Raw genomic sequence first — 15400 nt, 5'->3', positions numbered from 1 at the left:
TTGAACTCACAGCCTGAGCACTGCACTTAGTTTTTTTCACTCAAGGCTTGTGCTCTACCACTTAGCCACATGCCCACTTCTGTTTTTTTGGTAGTTGACTGGAGATGAGTCTCACAAACTTTCCTGCTCAGGGTAGCTTCCAACTTTGATCCTCAGATCTTAGCTTTCTAAGTAGCTAGTGTACAGGTGTGAGCCACCAGCGCCTAGCTGTAATTCAACTTTTTTTTTTTTTGTAATTCAACTTTTTGAAGGGAGGATTGTTTTTCAAAAAACTGCTTAGTACTAATAAAACAAGACACATGATTTTAACACATTTAATTTAGATAATGGAGAATCCCTTTCAACAATACTATAATATAAAGCAGATCTATTAGGTCTGAGGTTCATAAATAGTTATAATTTTCAGGTATAATAGACAAACCTAATGTTATCACTTACTAATACTAAGCAACACTTGAAATGATTTTCAGGACAGCATTATTATAAAGGTTGCTTTAATTTTAAAATAAATTAATTCTAGCCAGGTGGCTTATCCCCTGTAATCCTAGCTACTCAGGAGGTGGAGATCTGTGAATCAGATCAAAGCCAGCCTGAGTAGAAAACTCCATGTTAGCACCAATTAACCTCCCAAAAGCCATGTGATATGTGGTAGAGCGTCAGTCTGTAGTGGAAAAAAAGCAATACCTAGGCCCTGAGTTCAAGCCCCCATACCAGCACATAAAAAAGTTAATTCCCATAAAACATTTCATATCTGGCATCCTATCCAGTGAGCAGAGAAATTGTCTTAAAGTTGGAGAATTACAAGGCAGTATAACTGGCTGTCAGAAAGCAAGGTTAAAATTATACTCAGTATTTCTAGATAATTCAGTCAGAGCCTTAATGTTTTTCCCTTTTTGTTGTCGTTCCAGACAAATGACCATGGAAACAGTTGAATCTCCACAGGATGGCAGCATAATAAATTCTGTGGTAGAGCGAGATTCTGGTCATATGCAAACTCAGAGTGGCCAGAATTCAATCCCCACTCTAGCTCAGGTAGGCCATAAGCAGGCACTGATGAAAGCTAGTTCTATGACAATGAGAATCATGTATGGGTTCTTTTTTTCCCCTCATATTTAAAATTTAAGTTGTTATGATAAAGGTGATATACTGAGGGGTTACAGTTATATTAATCTGGCAAAGAGTACAGTTCTTTTTGGACAGTGTTACCCCTTCCCTTGCTCTTTCCCAGTTTTTCCTTCCCATCTCCACCCACAAGTTGTATATATCATTTTCAACATAGTGTGAGTAGCACTGCTGCATTTGTTTACCCTTTGCTCCTCCATTTCTGTGACTCCCCCCACCCTCCCAAAGACAGATAAATGAACAAACGAGACAAAAGGAAAAGAAAGCAAAAAGGCAACAAAGAAAAAAAGTCTCTTGTTTCCATTTCCTGGAGTTCATTTTGATAAATATTATTTTATATGATCAGACGGCATTGCACCTTTGTGATTCTCTCCTAAGAATATCCTCCTTTGGTCTTACTGTATGTGAATGCTTAGATCTTATATAATTTATCATGTTGTATGCGTTCTTTTTTAATTCCAGTTGATGTCAACTTTCCTCTTGTTCCTTGGTTATCAGCCATGCTTACCAAATGACTTTGTAGGGAAGATGCATATTCCTATTATTATTATTATTTGGTCCAGTTGTGCAGCCTGAACTCTGGGCCTGGATGCTGTCCCTCAGCTCTTTAGCTCAAGGCTAGCGCTCTACCAGTTGAACCACACACCACTTCCGGCTTTTTCTGCTTATGTGGTGCTGAGGAATCAAACCCAGGGCCTTATGCATGCAAGGCAAGCACTCTACCACTGAGCCACCTTCCCAGCCCTATTCCAATTATTTTATTGTATCAGACATGTGGCAGTGTTCAACCTCCACTACCACTACCAAACAAAACCCCATAATATGTAATGCTCAGACTGTTAACCTGAGTGGGTTGCTAATTCCAAATTGGTACACTTCTGATATTCTTCTATGGCAGAAATCATAGTTTGTTTTCACGTATTTGGGTTCATCATTACTTTTTCTCTTCAGATAGGTCTTCATCTTTGAATTGGCTTCATTCAGAGAGTGCTGGCTCCAGTAGTGTAGCCTGGCACTGTTGACTCAAGCCTGTAATCCTAGCCACTCAGGAGGCTGAGATCTGAGGATCGCAATTCAAAGCCAGCCAGGGCAAAAAGTCCCCATGAGACTCTTTTTTTTTTTTTTTGGTAGTCATGGTGCTTGAACTTGGGCACTGTCCCTGAGCTCTTCAGCTTAAGGGAGGGCTCTGCCACTTGAGCCACAGCACAACTTCTGGTTTTCTGGTGGTTAATTGGCGCTAAGAGTCTCATGGACTTTCCTGTCTGGGCTGGCTTTAAACCACAATCCTTAGATCTCAGCCTCCTGAGTAGCTAGGATTACAGGCATGAGCCACTGGCACCTGGCCCATGAGACTCTTATATTAACCACCAGAAAACTGAAGTGGAGCTGTGGCTCAAAGTGGTAGAGTGCTACCCTTGAGCAAAAACGCTAAAAGACAGTGCTCAGGCTCTGAATTCAAGCCCCATAACTGACAAAAAGAAAAGTAATATAAACCAGAACATGACTCTTAACTATGCAAGTATAGGAGGATTAGGGAAGGGAGTGGGAAAAGAAAAGTGGAGGATCAGTAACTTGTAAATATATTGCAACTATGTAAGAAGTGTGCATTAGGAGGTTAAATGGAAGCTGTTGATTAATAGGAGATTGGGGGTGGGTCAGGAGAAAGCAGTAGAGGTGATGGTTCTGAGCAAGGTTTAGTAGATGTATAATATCTGGGCACCATAGTGGAGGCTTTGACTCAAACAATGGAAAAATGATGGGGCTGGGAAGGTGGCTCAGTGGTAGAGTCCTTGCCTTGCATGCATGAGGCTTGAGTTCGATTTCTCAGCAACACATAAACAGAAAAAGCTGGAAGTGGCGCTGTGGCTCAAGCGGTAGAGCGCTAGCCTTGAGCTGAAGAGCTGAGGGACAGCGCCCAGGCCCAGAGTTCAGGCCTCACAACTGACCAAAAAAAAAAAGAGGAAAAGTGAAAGACAATTGGGCAGTTTGAGGGGGGATGAGTGCCACAGGGAAGCGTAGGGGTAACAGAGAAAGGTGAAAGAGGGAGAATATGGAGGAAGTAAGTTTGCATGGATGAAATAGAAGAATAAAGCCTGCTGAAAATGTTTCAGGAGCCAGGTGCCAGTGGCTCATGCCTATAATCCTTGCTACTCAGGAGGCTGAGATCTGAGGATCGTGGTTCAAAGTCAGTCCAGGTAGGAAAGTTCATGAGACTCTTATCTCCACTAAATCACTCAGAAAACCAGAGTGGCACTATGGCCCAAGTGGTAGAGGGCTAGTCTTGAGCTGAAGAACTGAAGGACAGTACCTAGGCCCAGAGTTCAAGCCCCACCTCGGACAAACAAAAACAAAAATGTTTCAGGAAAGAGAAAGGGCATAGGGAATGTGGTTGATAAATTGTATGCATGTGTGGAAATGTTATAATGGAACCCCTGTGGTACAATGAGTGTAAGTAATAATATGTAGCTTGAAACACCAGGAAACAAGTACTTGAAAGAGGTAGAGTGGGGTTAAGGGGAAAGAAGTAGACAAATGAAGAAAAGAAGAGGGGAAGAAATGGAGTCAAGAATCCAGTGCAGGGCTGGGAAGGTGGCTCAATGGTAGAGCACTTGCCTTGCATGCATGAGGCCCTGGGTTCGATTCCTCAGCACCACATAAGCAGGAAAAAAAAAGCCGGAAGTGGTGCTGTGGCTCAAGTGGTAGAGTGCTAGCCTTGAGCTGGAATGCTGAGGGACAGCGCCCAGGCCCAGAGTTGAGGCCCACCACTGGACCCCCCCCCCAAAAAAAAAAAGAATCCAGTGCATATCCTACAAAACTAAGAAGAGTGAGGGAGAAGGTAGGTTGGAAAAGGATGAGTGAGAATGTTGAAAGAAGTGACATTGATCAAGACATATTGTATTCATAAACTGCTTTGTTAAATGGAAACTCCTTTGTACAGCTACTCAGATAATTTTTTGAATGCAAAAAAAAATCATTTAACTTCCCACTCCCCCAAAAATGTAGCCCAGTACTGGTTGCTCATGCCTATAATCCTAGCTATTCAGGAGGCTGAGATCTGAGGATCAAAATTTCAAGCCAGCCTGGACAAGAAAGTCCTTGAGCCTCTCATCTCCAATTTAGCCAGAAAAAGAGCTGTGGTATAAGTGGTAGAGTGCTAGCCTTGAGCACAAAAGCTCAGGAACAGCATCCAGGCTTTGAGTTCAAGCCCCAGGACTGGCACACACATGCACAAAAATATATGTGGTAAGCTGGGAATGTGGCTCAGTGGTAGAGTGCTTGCCTAAAATGCATGAAGCCCCAAGTTTAACTCATCAGTACCCTATTAACAGAAAAGGCTGAAAGTGGCACTGTGGCTCAAGTGGTAGAGTTCTAGCCTTGAGCAAAAAGAAGCTCAGGGCAGTGCCCAGGCCCTGAGTTCAAGCCCCAGGAATGGCAAAATAATAATGCGTGTGTATGTATGTATGTTCATAATAAAAAACAGCAAGCACATTTATGTATCAATTTATCAAATACTAATTGAATGCCTACTGTGTTTAGGCCTTGTTCCAAATGTAGAGTTTTGGTTTTTTTTTATTGTGAAAATACTATACAGAGGGTTTACAATTACATGGGCAAGATAATGAGTACATTTCTTATCAAGCATTGTAGCCTCCTCCTTTGTTTCCCCTTCCCATCTCTTCCCATCCTCCCCCTACCCCCCACCCAATCCTCCCTGCTACCTCCCCCTCCCAGTTTTGTTTTCTTTTACCAGTTTTGGGGCTTGAACTCAGAGCCTGGGTGCTATCCACGAGCTCTTCTGCTCAAGGCTAACATTCTACCACTTTAAGCCACAGTGCCACTTCTAGTTTTCTGGTGGTTAACCCGAAGATAAGAATCTCATGAGCTGGGCACTGGTGGCTCACACCTGTAATCCTAACTATGCAAGAGGCTGAGATGAGATCTAAGGATCATGGTTCAAAGCCAGCTGGGGCAGGAAAGTCTGGGAGATTCTTTTTTTTGGTCCGGTCATGGGGCCTGAACTCTGGGCCTGGGTGCTGTCCCTCAGCTCTTCAGCTCAAGGATAGCGCTCTACCACTTGAGCCATAGCATCACTTCTGGCTTTTTTCTTTTTGCTTATGTGGTGCTGAGGAATCGAACCCAGGGCCTTCTGCATGCAAGGCAAGCACTCTACCACTGAGCCACCTTTCCAGCCCTGGGAGATTCTTATCTCCAATAAACCACCAGAAAACCAGAAGTGGTCCTGTGGCCTAAGTGGTAGAGTGCTCGCTGTGAGCTGAAGAGCTGAGGACAGCGCCCAGGCCCAGAGTTCAACCCATGACAACCACTACCACCACCACCAACAACAACTAAAAGAATCTCATGAGCTTGCCTGCCTGGGCAAGCCTCCTGAGTATCTAAGATTATAGGCACGAGCCACAAGTGAGTGATTATATATAGAGATTTGTCATTCCTTGCCCTAACTATGTCCTGGTACAGTAGGGTAGCCAGGACTTTTCATAATAATGCTAGTAGCATTATTATGAAAATACTTGGCATGCTGTAAAATGCCAAGTACAAAATGAATAAGTAGTGTAGAGGAGGGAGTATTCAGTTAACTAGGAGCATGTACTTTACAGGAGATTTTTTTTTTTTGAGCTAGACATGATGAGTAGGTGTTTGCAAGGTGGTTATGGGAAGGGAAGTGTAGTGTGTATGTGTGTGTATGTGTGTGTGTGTGTGTGTATGTGTGTATGCATGCGCGCGTGCATGCACACGCACCAATCTTAGGGATTGAATTAAGGGCTCTTACTGAATTTTGTGCTCAAGGTTAGCATTCTGTCACTTGAGCCATAGCTCCACTTTTGGCTTTTTAGTGTTTAATTAGAAGTAAGAGTCTCATAGGCCTTCCTGCCCAGGCTGGTTTTGAACCAAGATCCTCAGATCTCAGCTACCTCAATAACTAGGATTACAGATGTGAGCTACTGGCCTGGTTGGATGGAAACATATTCTGAGGAGAGAGGCACAAAGTCCGAGTATGGCATGTTAGAGGATTTCAGATATCACATTTAACTGGAGTCTAGTGTCCAGGCTAGGATAGTAAAGGATAAAGGTAAGTAGAGGTTTGTAAATATTTGAGAGTTTAGAATATTCTCTGTTCTTGAAATATTTTCTGATAGTTATTGTGTTTGGAGCACAGTGAGGTGGGCTGGAAGTCAGTGAGCCAGTAGGGTGAAAATCATTACGTGCCTGTAGAACCATGGTAATGTGGGATATAGGGAGGCTCTGAGATTTTACCGAAATCTTAAAGGGAAAGTGCATGAATAGACAGCAGGCCTTTCTCAGGTTGTCCTGGGTGAGCTTAATTCCTGTGAGATTTCTTCTCCCCCAAACTGGGCCTCTTCCACAGTGCCTGCTTTTCTTTCTCCTTTCAAGCTGCCAACACCCACTCATTCCCTGGAGGTTTTCTGTAAGTGTTCTGTGGAACTGTGTCTCCCTAGCAACCTTCTTTGTCACCCTGAAGACAAGCAGGCTGGCCTCTCGCTGGGGGGTGGGAAGTGGGTAATGTTTTTCTTGTTTAAAAAAATATGTTGTTTGTAGAAAATTAACAAAACCAATATTATTATAAAGAAGAACATGAAACTTCCTTAATTTTAACATCCAAAGATTTTTTTGTCATTATCATTTCTGTTTATAGCCTTTAGTCTTTCTGTCTGTGAAAATAGAACTTTTTTCTGCTTTTTGGGTCTGTCGTGGGGCTCGAACTCAGGGACTGGGCACTGACTCTGAGCTCTTTTGCTCAAGACTAGAGCTCTACCATTTTGAACCCCAGTTCCACTTCTAGGTTTTTAATGGTTAATTGGAAATAAGCGTCTCACAGGGACTTTTCTGCCTAGACTGGCTACAAACTGTGATCCTCAGATCTCAGCCTCCCGAGTAGCTAGGATTATAGCCATGAGCCACTGGCACCCAGCTTAGAACATAGTTTTAAAACATGAATTTGGAATTTCCAGTGTTTTTTTGTTGTTTTGTTTTGCCATTCCTGGGCACTGTCTCTGAGCTTCTTTTGCTCAAGGCTAGACCTCTACCAGTTGAGCCACAGCATTACTCCAGCTTTTTCTGTTATATGGTACAGAGGAATTGAACCCAGGGCTTCATGCATGCTAGGCAAGCTTACTACCACTAAGACACATTTCCAGCCCCGCAGGTTTTTTTTTTTTTTTTTTGTGTGTGTGTGTGTGTGTGAAAATACCGTACAGAGGGGTTATAATTACATGAGCAAGGTAACGAGTACATTTTTTTTTTTTTTTTTTGCCAGTTGTGGGGCCTGAATTCTGGGCCTGGGCGCTGCCCCTCATCTCTTCAGCTCAAGGCTAGCACTCTTCCACTTGAGCCACAGCGCCACTTCTGGCTTTTTCTGCTTATTTGGTGCTGAGGATTGAACTCAGGGCCTCATGCATGCAAGGCAAGCACTCTGCCACTAAGCCACCTTCCTAGCCCCCGATGTGTACATTTCTTATCAAGCATTGTTGACTTCTCCTTTGTTTCCCCTTACCATCCCTGCCCTCCCATCCCCGCCCTCCCATCCCCCCCCTCGCCAAAGTTGTAAAGTTCATTTTTTGACATAACATCTTATACATCTCATTGTTGCAATGGGTCCACCTGTATCCCTATTTAAACAATTTGTTTTTTCCTTTCCCCTCCCCAAATTATACCAACATCAAATGCAGTGGAAACAGGGGTTATACTGTGGGGGAGGGACATACAAAGCAACAGAGAAACCATCTTATAAATATGTTAGAAAAAATAGCAAGAAAAAAAAATCATTTGAACAGCCCCATAGTTTTTATTTTTGGGTCCGGTAGTGGGGCCTGAACTCTGGGCCTGGGCACTGTCCCTCAGCTCTTCAGCTCAAGGCTAGCGCTTTACCACTTGAGCCACAGTGCCACTTCCGGCTTTTTTCTTTTTGCTTATGTGGTGCTGAGGAATCGAACCCAGGGCCTCAGGCATGCAAGGCAAGCACTCTACCACTGAGCCACCTTCCCAGCCCAGCCCCATGGTTTTTATAACTATAATTTCTAGTCTATAATTTTGCTATTCTGTGTTGAAGTCATGGTAGAAAGCAAACCTTGATGCTTGGAAAGCAAACCTTGATGCCTGGTGCTGGTGGCTCATACCTCTTATCCTAGCTACTCAGGAGCCTGAGATATGAGGATTGCAGTTCAAGCCAGCCCAGGCAGACAAGTCTGAGACTCTTATTTTTATTTTTTCCAGTTCTGGGGCTTAAACTCTAGGCCTGGGTACTGTCCCTGAGCTTCTTTTGCTCAAAGTAGCATTCTACCATTTCCAGCCTTTTCTGTTTATGTGGTACTGAGGAATTGAACCCAGGGCTTCATGCAAGCTAGGCAAGTACTCTACCACTAAGCCACATTCCTAGCCAAGAATCTTATTTTTAACTTGTATAAAATGTAAAGTGAGGAAGGTATGGCTCAAATGGTAACTGAGCCAGAAAACTTAGTGAGAGCACTACCCCTTGAGTTCTAGTTCCAGTACCAGCACACACACACACACACACACACACACACACACACACACACGTGTAAACCTTCCTTCACCATCTCATCTCTTTAGGTCCTGGCTGCATGTCATTTCTTCTAAGGCTTTTGAGTCTTATACAGAACAATAGCTCCCAGGGGCTGGGAGGGTGGTTCAGTGGTAGAGTGCTTGCCTTGCATGCATGAGGCCCTGGGTTCGATTCCTCACCATATAACAGAAAAAGCTGGAAGTGGTGCTGTGGCTCAAGTGGTAGAGTGCTAGCCTTGAGCTGAAGAACTGAGGGTTAGTGCTCAAGCCCAGAGTTCAGGCTCCATGACCAGCAAAAAAAAAATCCAAAACAAAAAACTCCCAGGTTTTTGTTTATTTTTTTGGTAGGTCATGGGGCTTGAACTCTGGGCCTGGGTACTGTCCCTCAGCTCTTCAGCTCAAGGCTAGTATTTTACAACTTGACCCACTTCCGGTTTTCTGGTGGTTAATTGGAGATAAAGAGTCTCACAGACTTTCCTGCCTAGGCTGGCTTTGAACCACGATCCTCAGATCTCAGCCTCCTGACTTTTTTTTTTTTTTAGCTTCTTCAGTACTTAGGTTTGAATCTAGGATGTTGAGCTTGCTAGGATGATGCTCTACCACATAAGCTATGCCTCCAGATATTATTATTACAGGCGTGAGCTACCAGTGCCCAGCTTAGCTCTCCGTTTTAAAGCTGGTAATTTGCAATTCTGAGGACCATCAGGCTGGCAGCACCAGCCTTGTGAGTCTGACAAATTGTAAGAGGGCCAGCGTTAGAAACCTGAGAAGAGCCACACCTGTAATCCTAGCTGAGGCTAGGAGGCCGAGGCCTGAGGATCATAGTTTCCTGCTGGGGCAGGAAAGTCCATGAGACTCTTATCTCCAAGTAACCACCAAAAGCCAGAAGTGGAGATATGGCTTAAGTGGTAGAGCACTAGCCTTGAACAAAGAAAACACATCAAGGGACAGTTCTTTAGGCCCAGAATTCAAGCCTAGGTACTGACACCAAGGAAAAAAAAGAACCAATGGATTATGAGGTGTGAGAAGTGAATTAGAATCCATTGGACAGGAAGCAGGTGTTAAAAGGGTAGAGAATAAATAAGAGGCAAGGATGTGGTAATTTATTTTTTATTTGTCTAGTTTTTTGTTGGTCAGAGGCTTGAACTCTGGGCCAGGGACACTGTCCCTGAGCTCTTTAGCTCAAGACTAGCACTCTACCACTTGAGCCACAGTGCCACTTCCAGTTTTCTAGTGGTTTATTGTAGGTAAGAGTCTCATGGACTTTGCTGCCCCAGCAAGCTTTGAGCTATGATCCTCAGGCCTCAGCCCTTTGAGTAGCTAGGATTACAGGCATGAGCCACCAGGGCCTGGTGGATGTGGTAATTTTTAAGTATTGATTCTTGAAGAAATTTGTGAAATAGTAGAGAAGGATGGATTTGTAAGACAAAGAAATGAGAACAGGGGTGGGATGCTTTAAATAAATTAAAAGGGAGACAGAAACTTGTGAGAAGGCCAAATCTAAGAACTGGGGGAAAAATGCCGTTTACATTTATAGTGTTTCTTTAAAATTCTCAAATATATGATATTCAATCTGCATAGCAGACTCCTAGATTTGCTACTTTTCTATATGTTTGAAGTATTTGGTCAAAAATAGATGGGAGGAGGGAAATGGGGAGAATAAAGAAAGGGATAACATTGACCAAGAAGCACTGTATTCTATTTTCTTTTACTTTCAGATTTTTCCACATTTTTCAGCATTTTACTCTTAACCTGATGTACAGAATTATAATCTGTTTGTACAACTACTTAATAATAACAGCAATAATTAATAAAAAAAACTGGTGGGGTGTAGTGACAGACATCCAAAACCCAGCCCTCAGCTTAGTTACTTGTTTAGCTGGTGTTATATCACTTGCTCCATGACTCCAGCTTGGATTTTGCAGATTAATTGGAGATGGAGTCAAGTGGACTTCCCTGCCTAGGTTGGCCTCCAACTGTAATCCTCCATATTTCAGCGTATTAAGTAGGTAGGAGATGGTTCACATCTGTTTGAGCTACATAGATGAAATAGATAACTAGCTGTCAGAAAAGGAGGTAAGAGTAATACTTAGTATTTTCAGATCCTTCAGCCAGGGCCTTAATGCTCTTTTTTTTTTTAACTTCTTCAGTACTTAGGTTTGAATCTAGGATGTTGAGCTTGCTAGGATGATGCTCTACCACATAAGCTATGCCTCCAGATATTATTATTATTATTACTATTATTATTATTTTATTGTGGACCCAGGGCTTGAACTCATTCAGATCTGGGCGCTGTCCTTGAGTGGCTTGCTCAAGGCTTTTGCTCTATTACTTGAGCCACTTCTAGCTTTTTGGTAGTTAATTAGAGATAAAAAAAAATTCACAAGCTGAGCCCAGTGGATCACGCCTGTAATCCTAGCTACTCAGGAGGCTGAGATCTGAGGATCGCTGTTCCAAGCCAGCCCGGGCAGGAAAGTCCATGAAACTCTTATCTCCAATAAACCACCAGAAAACCAGAAGTGGCTCTGTAGCTCAAGTGGTAGAGCACTAGCCTTGAGCTGAAGAGCTAAGGGATAGCGCTCAGGCCCTGAGTTCAAGCCCCAGGACCAAAAAAAAACCAAAACAAAACTCATAGACTTTCCTGCTTAGGCTGGCTTTGAACTGCAATCCTCAGGTATCAGCCTCCTGAGCTAGGATTATAGGCATGAGTCACCAGCATACAGCTATTATCACTTTTTTTGTGTGTTTGTGCTGGTCTTGGGACTTGAATATGGGCCTGGGCACCTGATCTTTTTTTGCACAAGGTCAGCACTCTACCACTTGAGCCACAGCGTCACTTCTAGCTTTTTCTGTGTATGTGGTACTAAGGAATTGAACCTCAGGGCTTCATGCATGCTAGGCTAGCACTCTACCACTAAGCTGCATTCTCAACTTTTTTTTTTTTTGTCAGTCATGGGGCTAGAACTCTGGGCCTGGGCTTGGTCCCTGAGCTCTTCAGTTCAAGGCTAGTGTTCTACCACTTGAGCCACAGAGCCACTTCCAGTTTTCTGGTGGTTAATTGGAGATAAGAGTTTCATGGACTCTCCTGCCTGGGCTGGCTTTGCACAGCAATCCTCAGATCTCAGCCTCCTGAGTAACTAGGATTACAAGCATGAGCCATTGTCTCCTAGCCCTATTACTATTTTTAAAGGTTGCTTTTGTCAATCAGTACTCTAGAATTATGCAAAGTAGATTAATTAAAAAGAACTCCTGTAGGCCTGGAAAGATGGCTCAGTGGTAGAGTGCTTGCCTAGCATGCTTGAGGCCCTGGTTTGATTCTTCTATACCACATAAGCAGAAAAAGGCAGAAGTGGTGCTGGGGCTCAAGTGTTAGAGCGCTAGCCTTGAACTGAAGAGCTGAGGGACAGTGCCCAAGCCCAGATTTCAGGCACCATGACAAAAAACAAAAACAAAAACCTCCTGTAAAGAGCTGCCCTGGGCATTGGCAATGTAGATCACTTCCCTAGTAGGCATGAGGCCCTTGCTGTTTTGTCTAGAACAACTAAAAAAAGGGAAAACAAGCATTGACTTACATCAAAACTAAGCCTAGGGCTAGGAATGTGACTTAGTGGTACAGTACTTGCCTAGCATGCATGAAGCCCTGGGTTTGATTCCTCAGTACCATATAATCAGAAGAAGCTGGAAATGGTGCTGTGGCTTAAGTGGTAGTCTTAAGCAAAAGAAGCACAGGGGCAGTGCCCAGGCCCTGAGTTCAAGCCCTAGGACTAGCAAAACAAACAAACAAAAAGAAACAAAAAAAAAACAACTAAGACTAATATGAAGTTTTAGACAAATTTTTTGTTTGTTTTTTCGTCAGTCATGGGGCTTGAACTCTGGGCCTGGGCGCTGTCCCTCAGCTCTTTAGCTCAAGGTGAACACTCTACCACTTGAGCCACAGTGCCACTTCCATTTTTTTTGTTTGTTTTTTGTTTTTGAGTGGTTAATTGGAGATAAGAATCTCATGGGGACTTTGCCCCCCCCCCCCTCCGGGCTGGCTTTGAAGCAGATCTCAGCTGTCAGCCTCCTAAGTAGCTATGATTGCAAGTGTGTGCCACCAGTGCCTGGCAATGAACTTTTTTGTTTTTGTTTTTTTGCCAGTCCTGGGGCTTGAACTTAGGGCCTGGGGACTCTCCCTGAGCTGCTGCTGCTGTTGTTGCTGCTGCTGCTGCTATTTTTTTGGTCCGTCGTGGGGCTTGAACTCTGGGCTTGGGCGCTGTCCCTGCGCTCTTCAGCTCAAGGTGAGCACTGTACAGCCTGAGCCACAGCGCCACTTTGGTTTTCTAGTGGTTAATTAGAGATAAGAGTCTGAGGGACTTTTCTGCCCCGGCTGGCTTTGAACCATGATCCTCAGATCTCAGTCTCCTGAGTAGCTAGGATTACAGGCATGAGCCACCGGCGCCTGGCTCCCTGAGCTTCTTTTGCTCAAGGCTAGCACTCTACCATTTGAGCCACAATGCCATTTCTGGCTTTATCTGTGTATGTGGTACTGAGAAATCGAATTCAGTGCTTCATGCATGCTAGGCAACTACTCTATCACTAAGCCATATTCCCAGCCCCTGAACTTTTTTTTTTAATGCCAGTCCTAGGGCTTGAACTCATGGTCTGGCGCTGTTCCTGAGCTTTGTGCTCAGGGTGCTTACCATTTGAGCTACAGCTCTACTTCCTGCTTTTTTTGTGCTTAATTGGAGATGAATCTCACAGGCTTTCCTTTCTGGGCTAGCTTTGAATCTTGCTCCTCAGATCTCAGCCTCCTGAGTAGGTAGGATTATGGGCATGAGCCATCAAGTCTGGGCTGGCTAACTCTTTCTCTTGTTAGTTGTGGGACTTAAGTTCAGAGCCTTGGCGCTGCCCTGAGCTCTTTTGTTCAAGCCTTGTACTCTACCACTTTGAGCCACAGCTCCATTTCTGGTTTCTGAGTGGTTAATTAGAGATAAGAGTCTCACAGGGACTGCCCAAGCTGGCTTTGAACCGCAATCCTCAAATCTCAGCCTCCTGAGTAATAGGGTTAAAAGTGTGAGTCATTGACGCCTGCTCTTTATTTATTTTATTTTAAGCTAACTCTTCTAAATGTTTTCAACTGATGTTTTCTTGGTAAAGTTAAGTAAAATTTTACTCCATTGCTTTTGCAGTTTGCTAGCCATACTATGAAAAAAGGAAAGAAAAAAATGAAATAAGACATCAGAATAGACCTGGAGACTTAGCTCAGTGATACAGCCCTTGCCTAGCATATGTGAGGCCTTGAATCAATCTTCAGCACCTAAACAATAATAGCAATAATAACAAAAAAAGCGCACTACTATATTTTCGTTTTTCGTATTGCTTTGTATTCATTTAGCACAACAAAATACGAGATTGTGTGTGTGTATGTATGTGTATGTGTGCGTGCACATGCACGTGTTGGTCTTGATGCTTGAACTCAGGGCATGGGCACTTTTCCCTGAGCTTATTCACTAAAGGCTAGCATTTTACCACTTGAGCCACTACTTCTGGCTTTTTGGTACTTAATTGGAGATAAGAGTCTCATAGACATTCCTGCCAGGGCTAGCTTCAAACCATGATCCTCAGATCTCAGCCTCCTGAGTGGTTATGATTACAGATAGGAGCCACCAGTGCCCAGCTGAAATATGAATTTTTTGAACATTTAAATAAGATGTCTTATGTCTTTATTCAAATATTCATCATATAGTTTTGTTTACTGTTTTCAACTTTAAAATTTTTGCATCATTACTTCAACACTATTTTTTTCCCTAAAAAGATTCATGTTTTGAGTTGTGTCCTAATACACAGAATCAAGATAGCTTTCAACATCTGACTTAGATTATTAATGAGTTTCATTAATGTCCACAACATTAAACTAGATAGCATGGAATGCTGGTCTCTGAGGCAATTGAGTGCTATATTGTGAATTCATGTCATTTTAATCCCTCCTTTATTAACTGTCCCTTGGACATGGGCCTTAGCTCTGTGACACTGCCAGGGGCACTGTGACATCATAAACTCCACCCTGAGGAAACCTAGTTACAGACTGGAGCTGGCCCACTAGGTGCTGATCAAATGCTGTGCTACTCCACTGTGAGGTTTTCCCAGTCTTAAGTGTCATTATTAGGACTTTTTTTTTAAAGTTGCAGAGCCAAATAAGGCTGTCAGGTGTACCATCTTCACCTGTTTCTTCAGATTACTACTGTCTGTAATAGGGTTCTCAGTGGATGTGGTGGCATCAGCATAACCTATGTTTCAGACATCCCATAGAAGAAGATTATTCTTCAGAGGATCTGGAACAAAAGGTAAATTATATCTACTGTAAGATCATTCTACATACTTTGGGTTTTTTGTTTTGTTTTTGTTTTTGGTGCTGGCACTAGGGCTTAAACTCAGGGTCTGGGCACTGTCCTTCAGCTTTTGTGTTCAAGACTAGTGTTCTACCCCATGAGCCATAGCTCCACTTCTGAGTTTTTGGTAGTTAATAGGAGATGAGTCTCTTGGGTTTGTCTGCCCTAGCTGGCTTCAAATTGAGATTCTCAGATATTAGTCTCCTGGATAGCTAGGAATAAAGACATGAGCCATTGGTACCCACTCATTCTATACTTTTTTAAAACTTCTTTTTTTTGGGGGGGGGGTCCAGTCGTGAGGCCTGAACTCTGGGCCTGGGCGCTGTCCCTCAGCTCTTCAACTCAAGGCT

The 15400-nt window shown here is 43.3% G+C and overlaps 1 protein-coding gene across 4 annotated transcripts in view; it reads left to right on the top strand.

The window, feature by feature from the left end:
• Crem (cAMP responsive element modulator) overlaps positions 1–15400 on the top strand; it is a 94475-nt gene that overhangs the window by 26280 nt on the left and 52795 nt on the right. For 2 of the 4 annotated variants that reach the window (XM_013009382.1, XM_013009385.1), the window contains exon 3: positions 909–1032. In XM_013009382.1, coding sequence (XP_012864836.1) covers positions 909–1032 — 124 coding nt within the window. Of the gene's footprint in view, positions 1–908; positions 1033–14927; positions 15006–15400 lie in introns of those variants that run through there. The other 2 variants (XM_013009384.1, XM_013009383.1) reach the window with 1 other exon arrangement.

This window comes from Dipodomys ordii, unplaced genomic scaffold, assembly GCF_000151885.1.
Source record: "Dipodomys ordii isolate 6190 unplaced genomic scaffold, Dord_2.0 Scaffold9, whole genome shotgun sequence".
Classification (NCBI taxonomy): domain Eukaryota; kingdom Metazoa; phylum Chordata; class Mammalia; order Rodentia; family Heteromyidae; genus Dipodomys; species Dipodomys ordii.
This window is presented reverse-complemented; position numbering and strand designations above follow the sequence as displayed.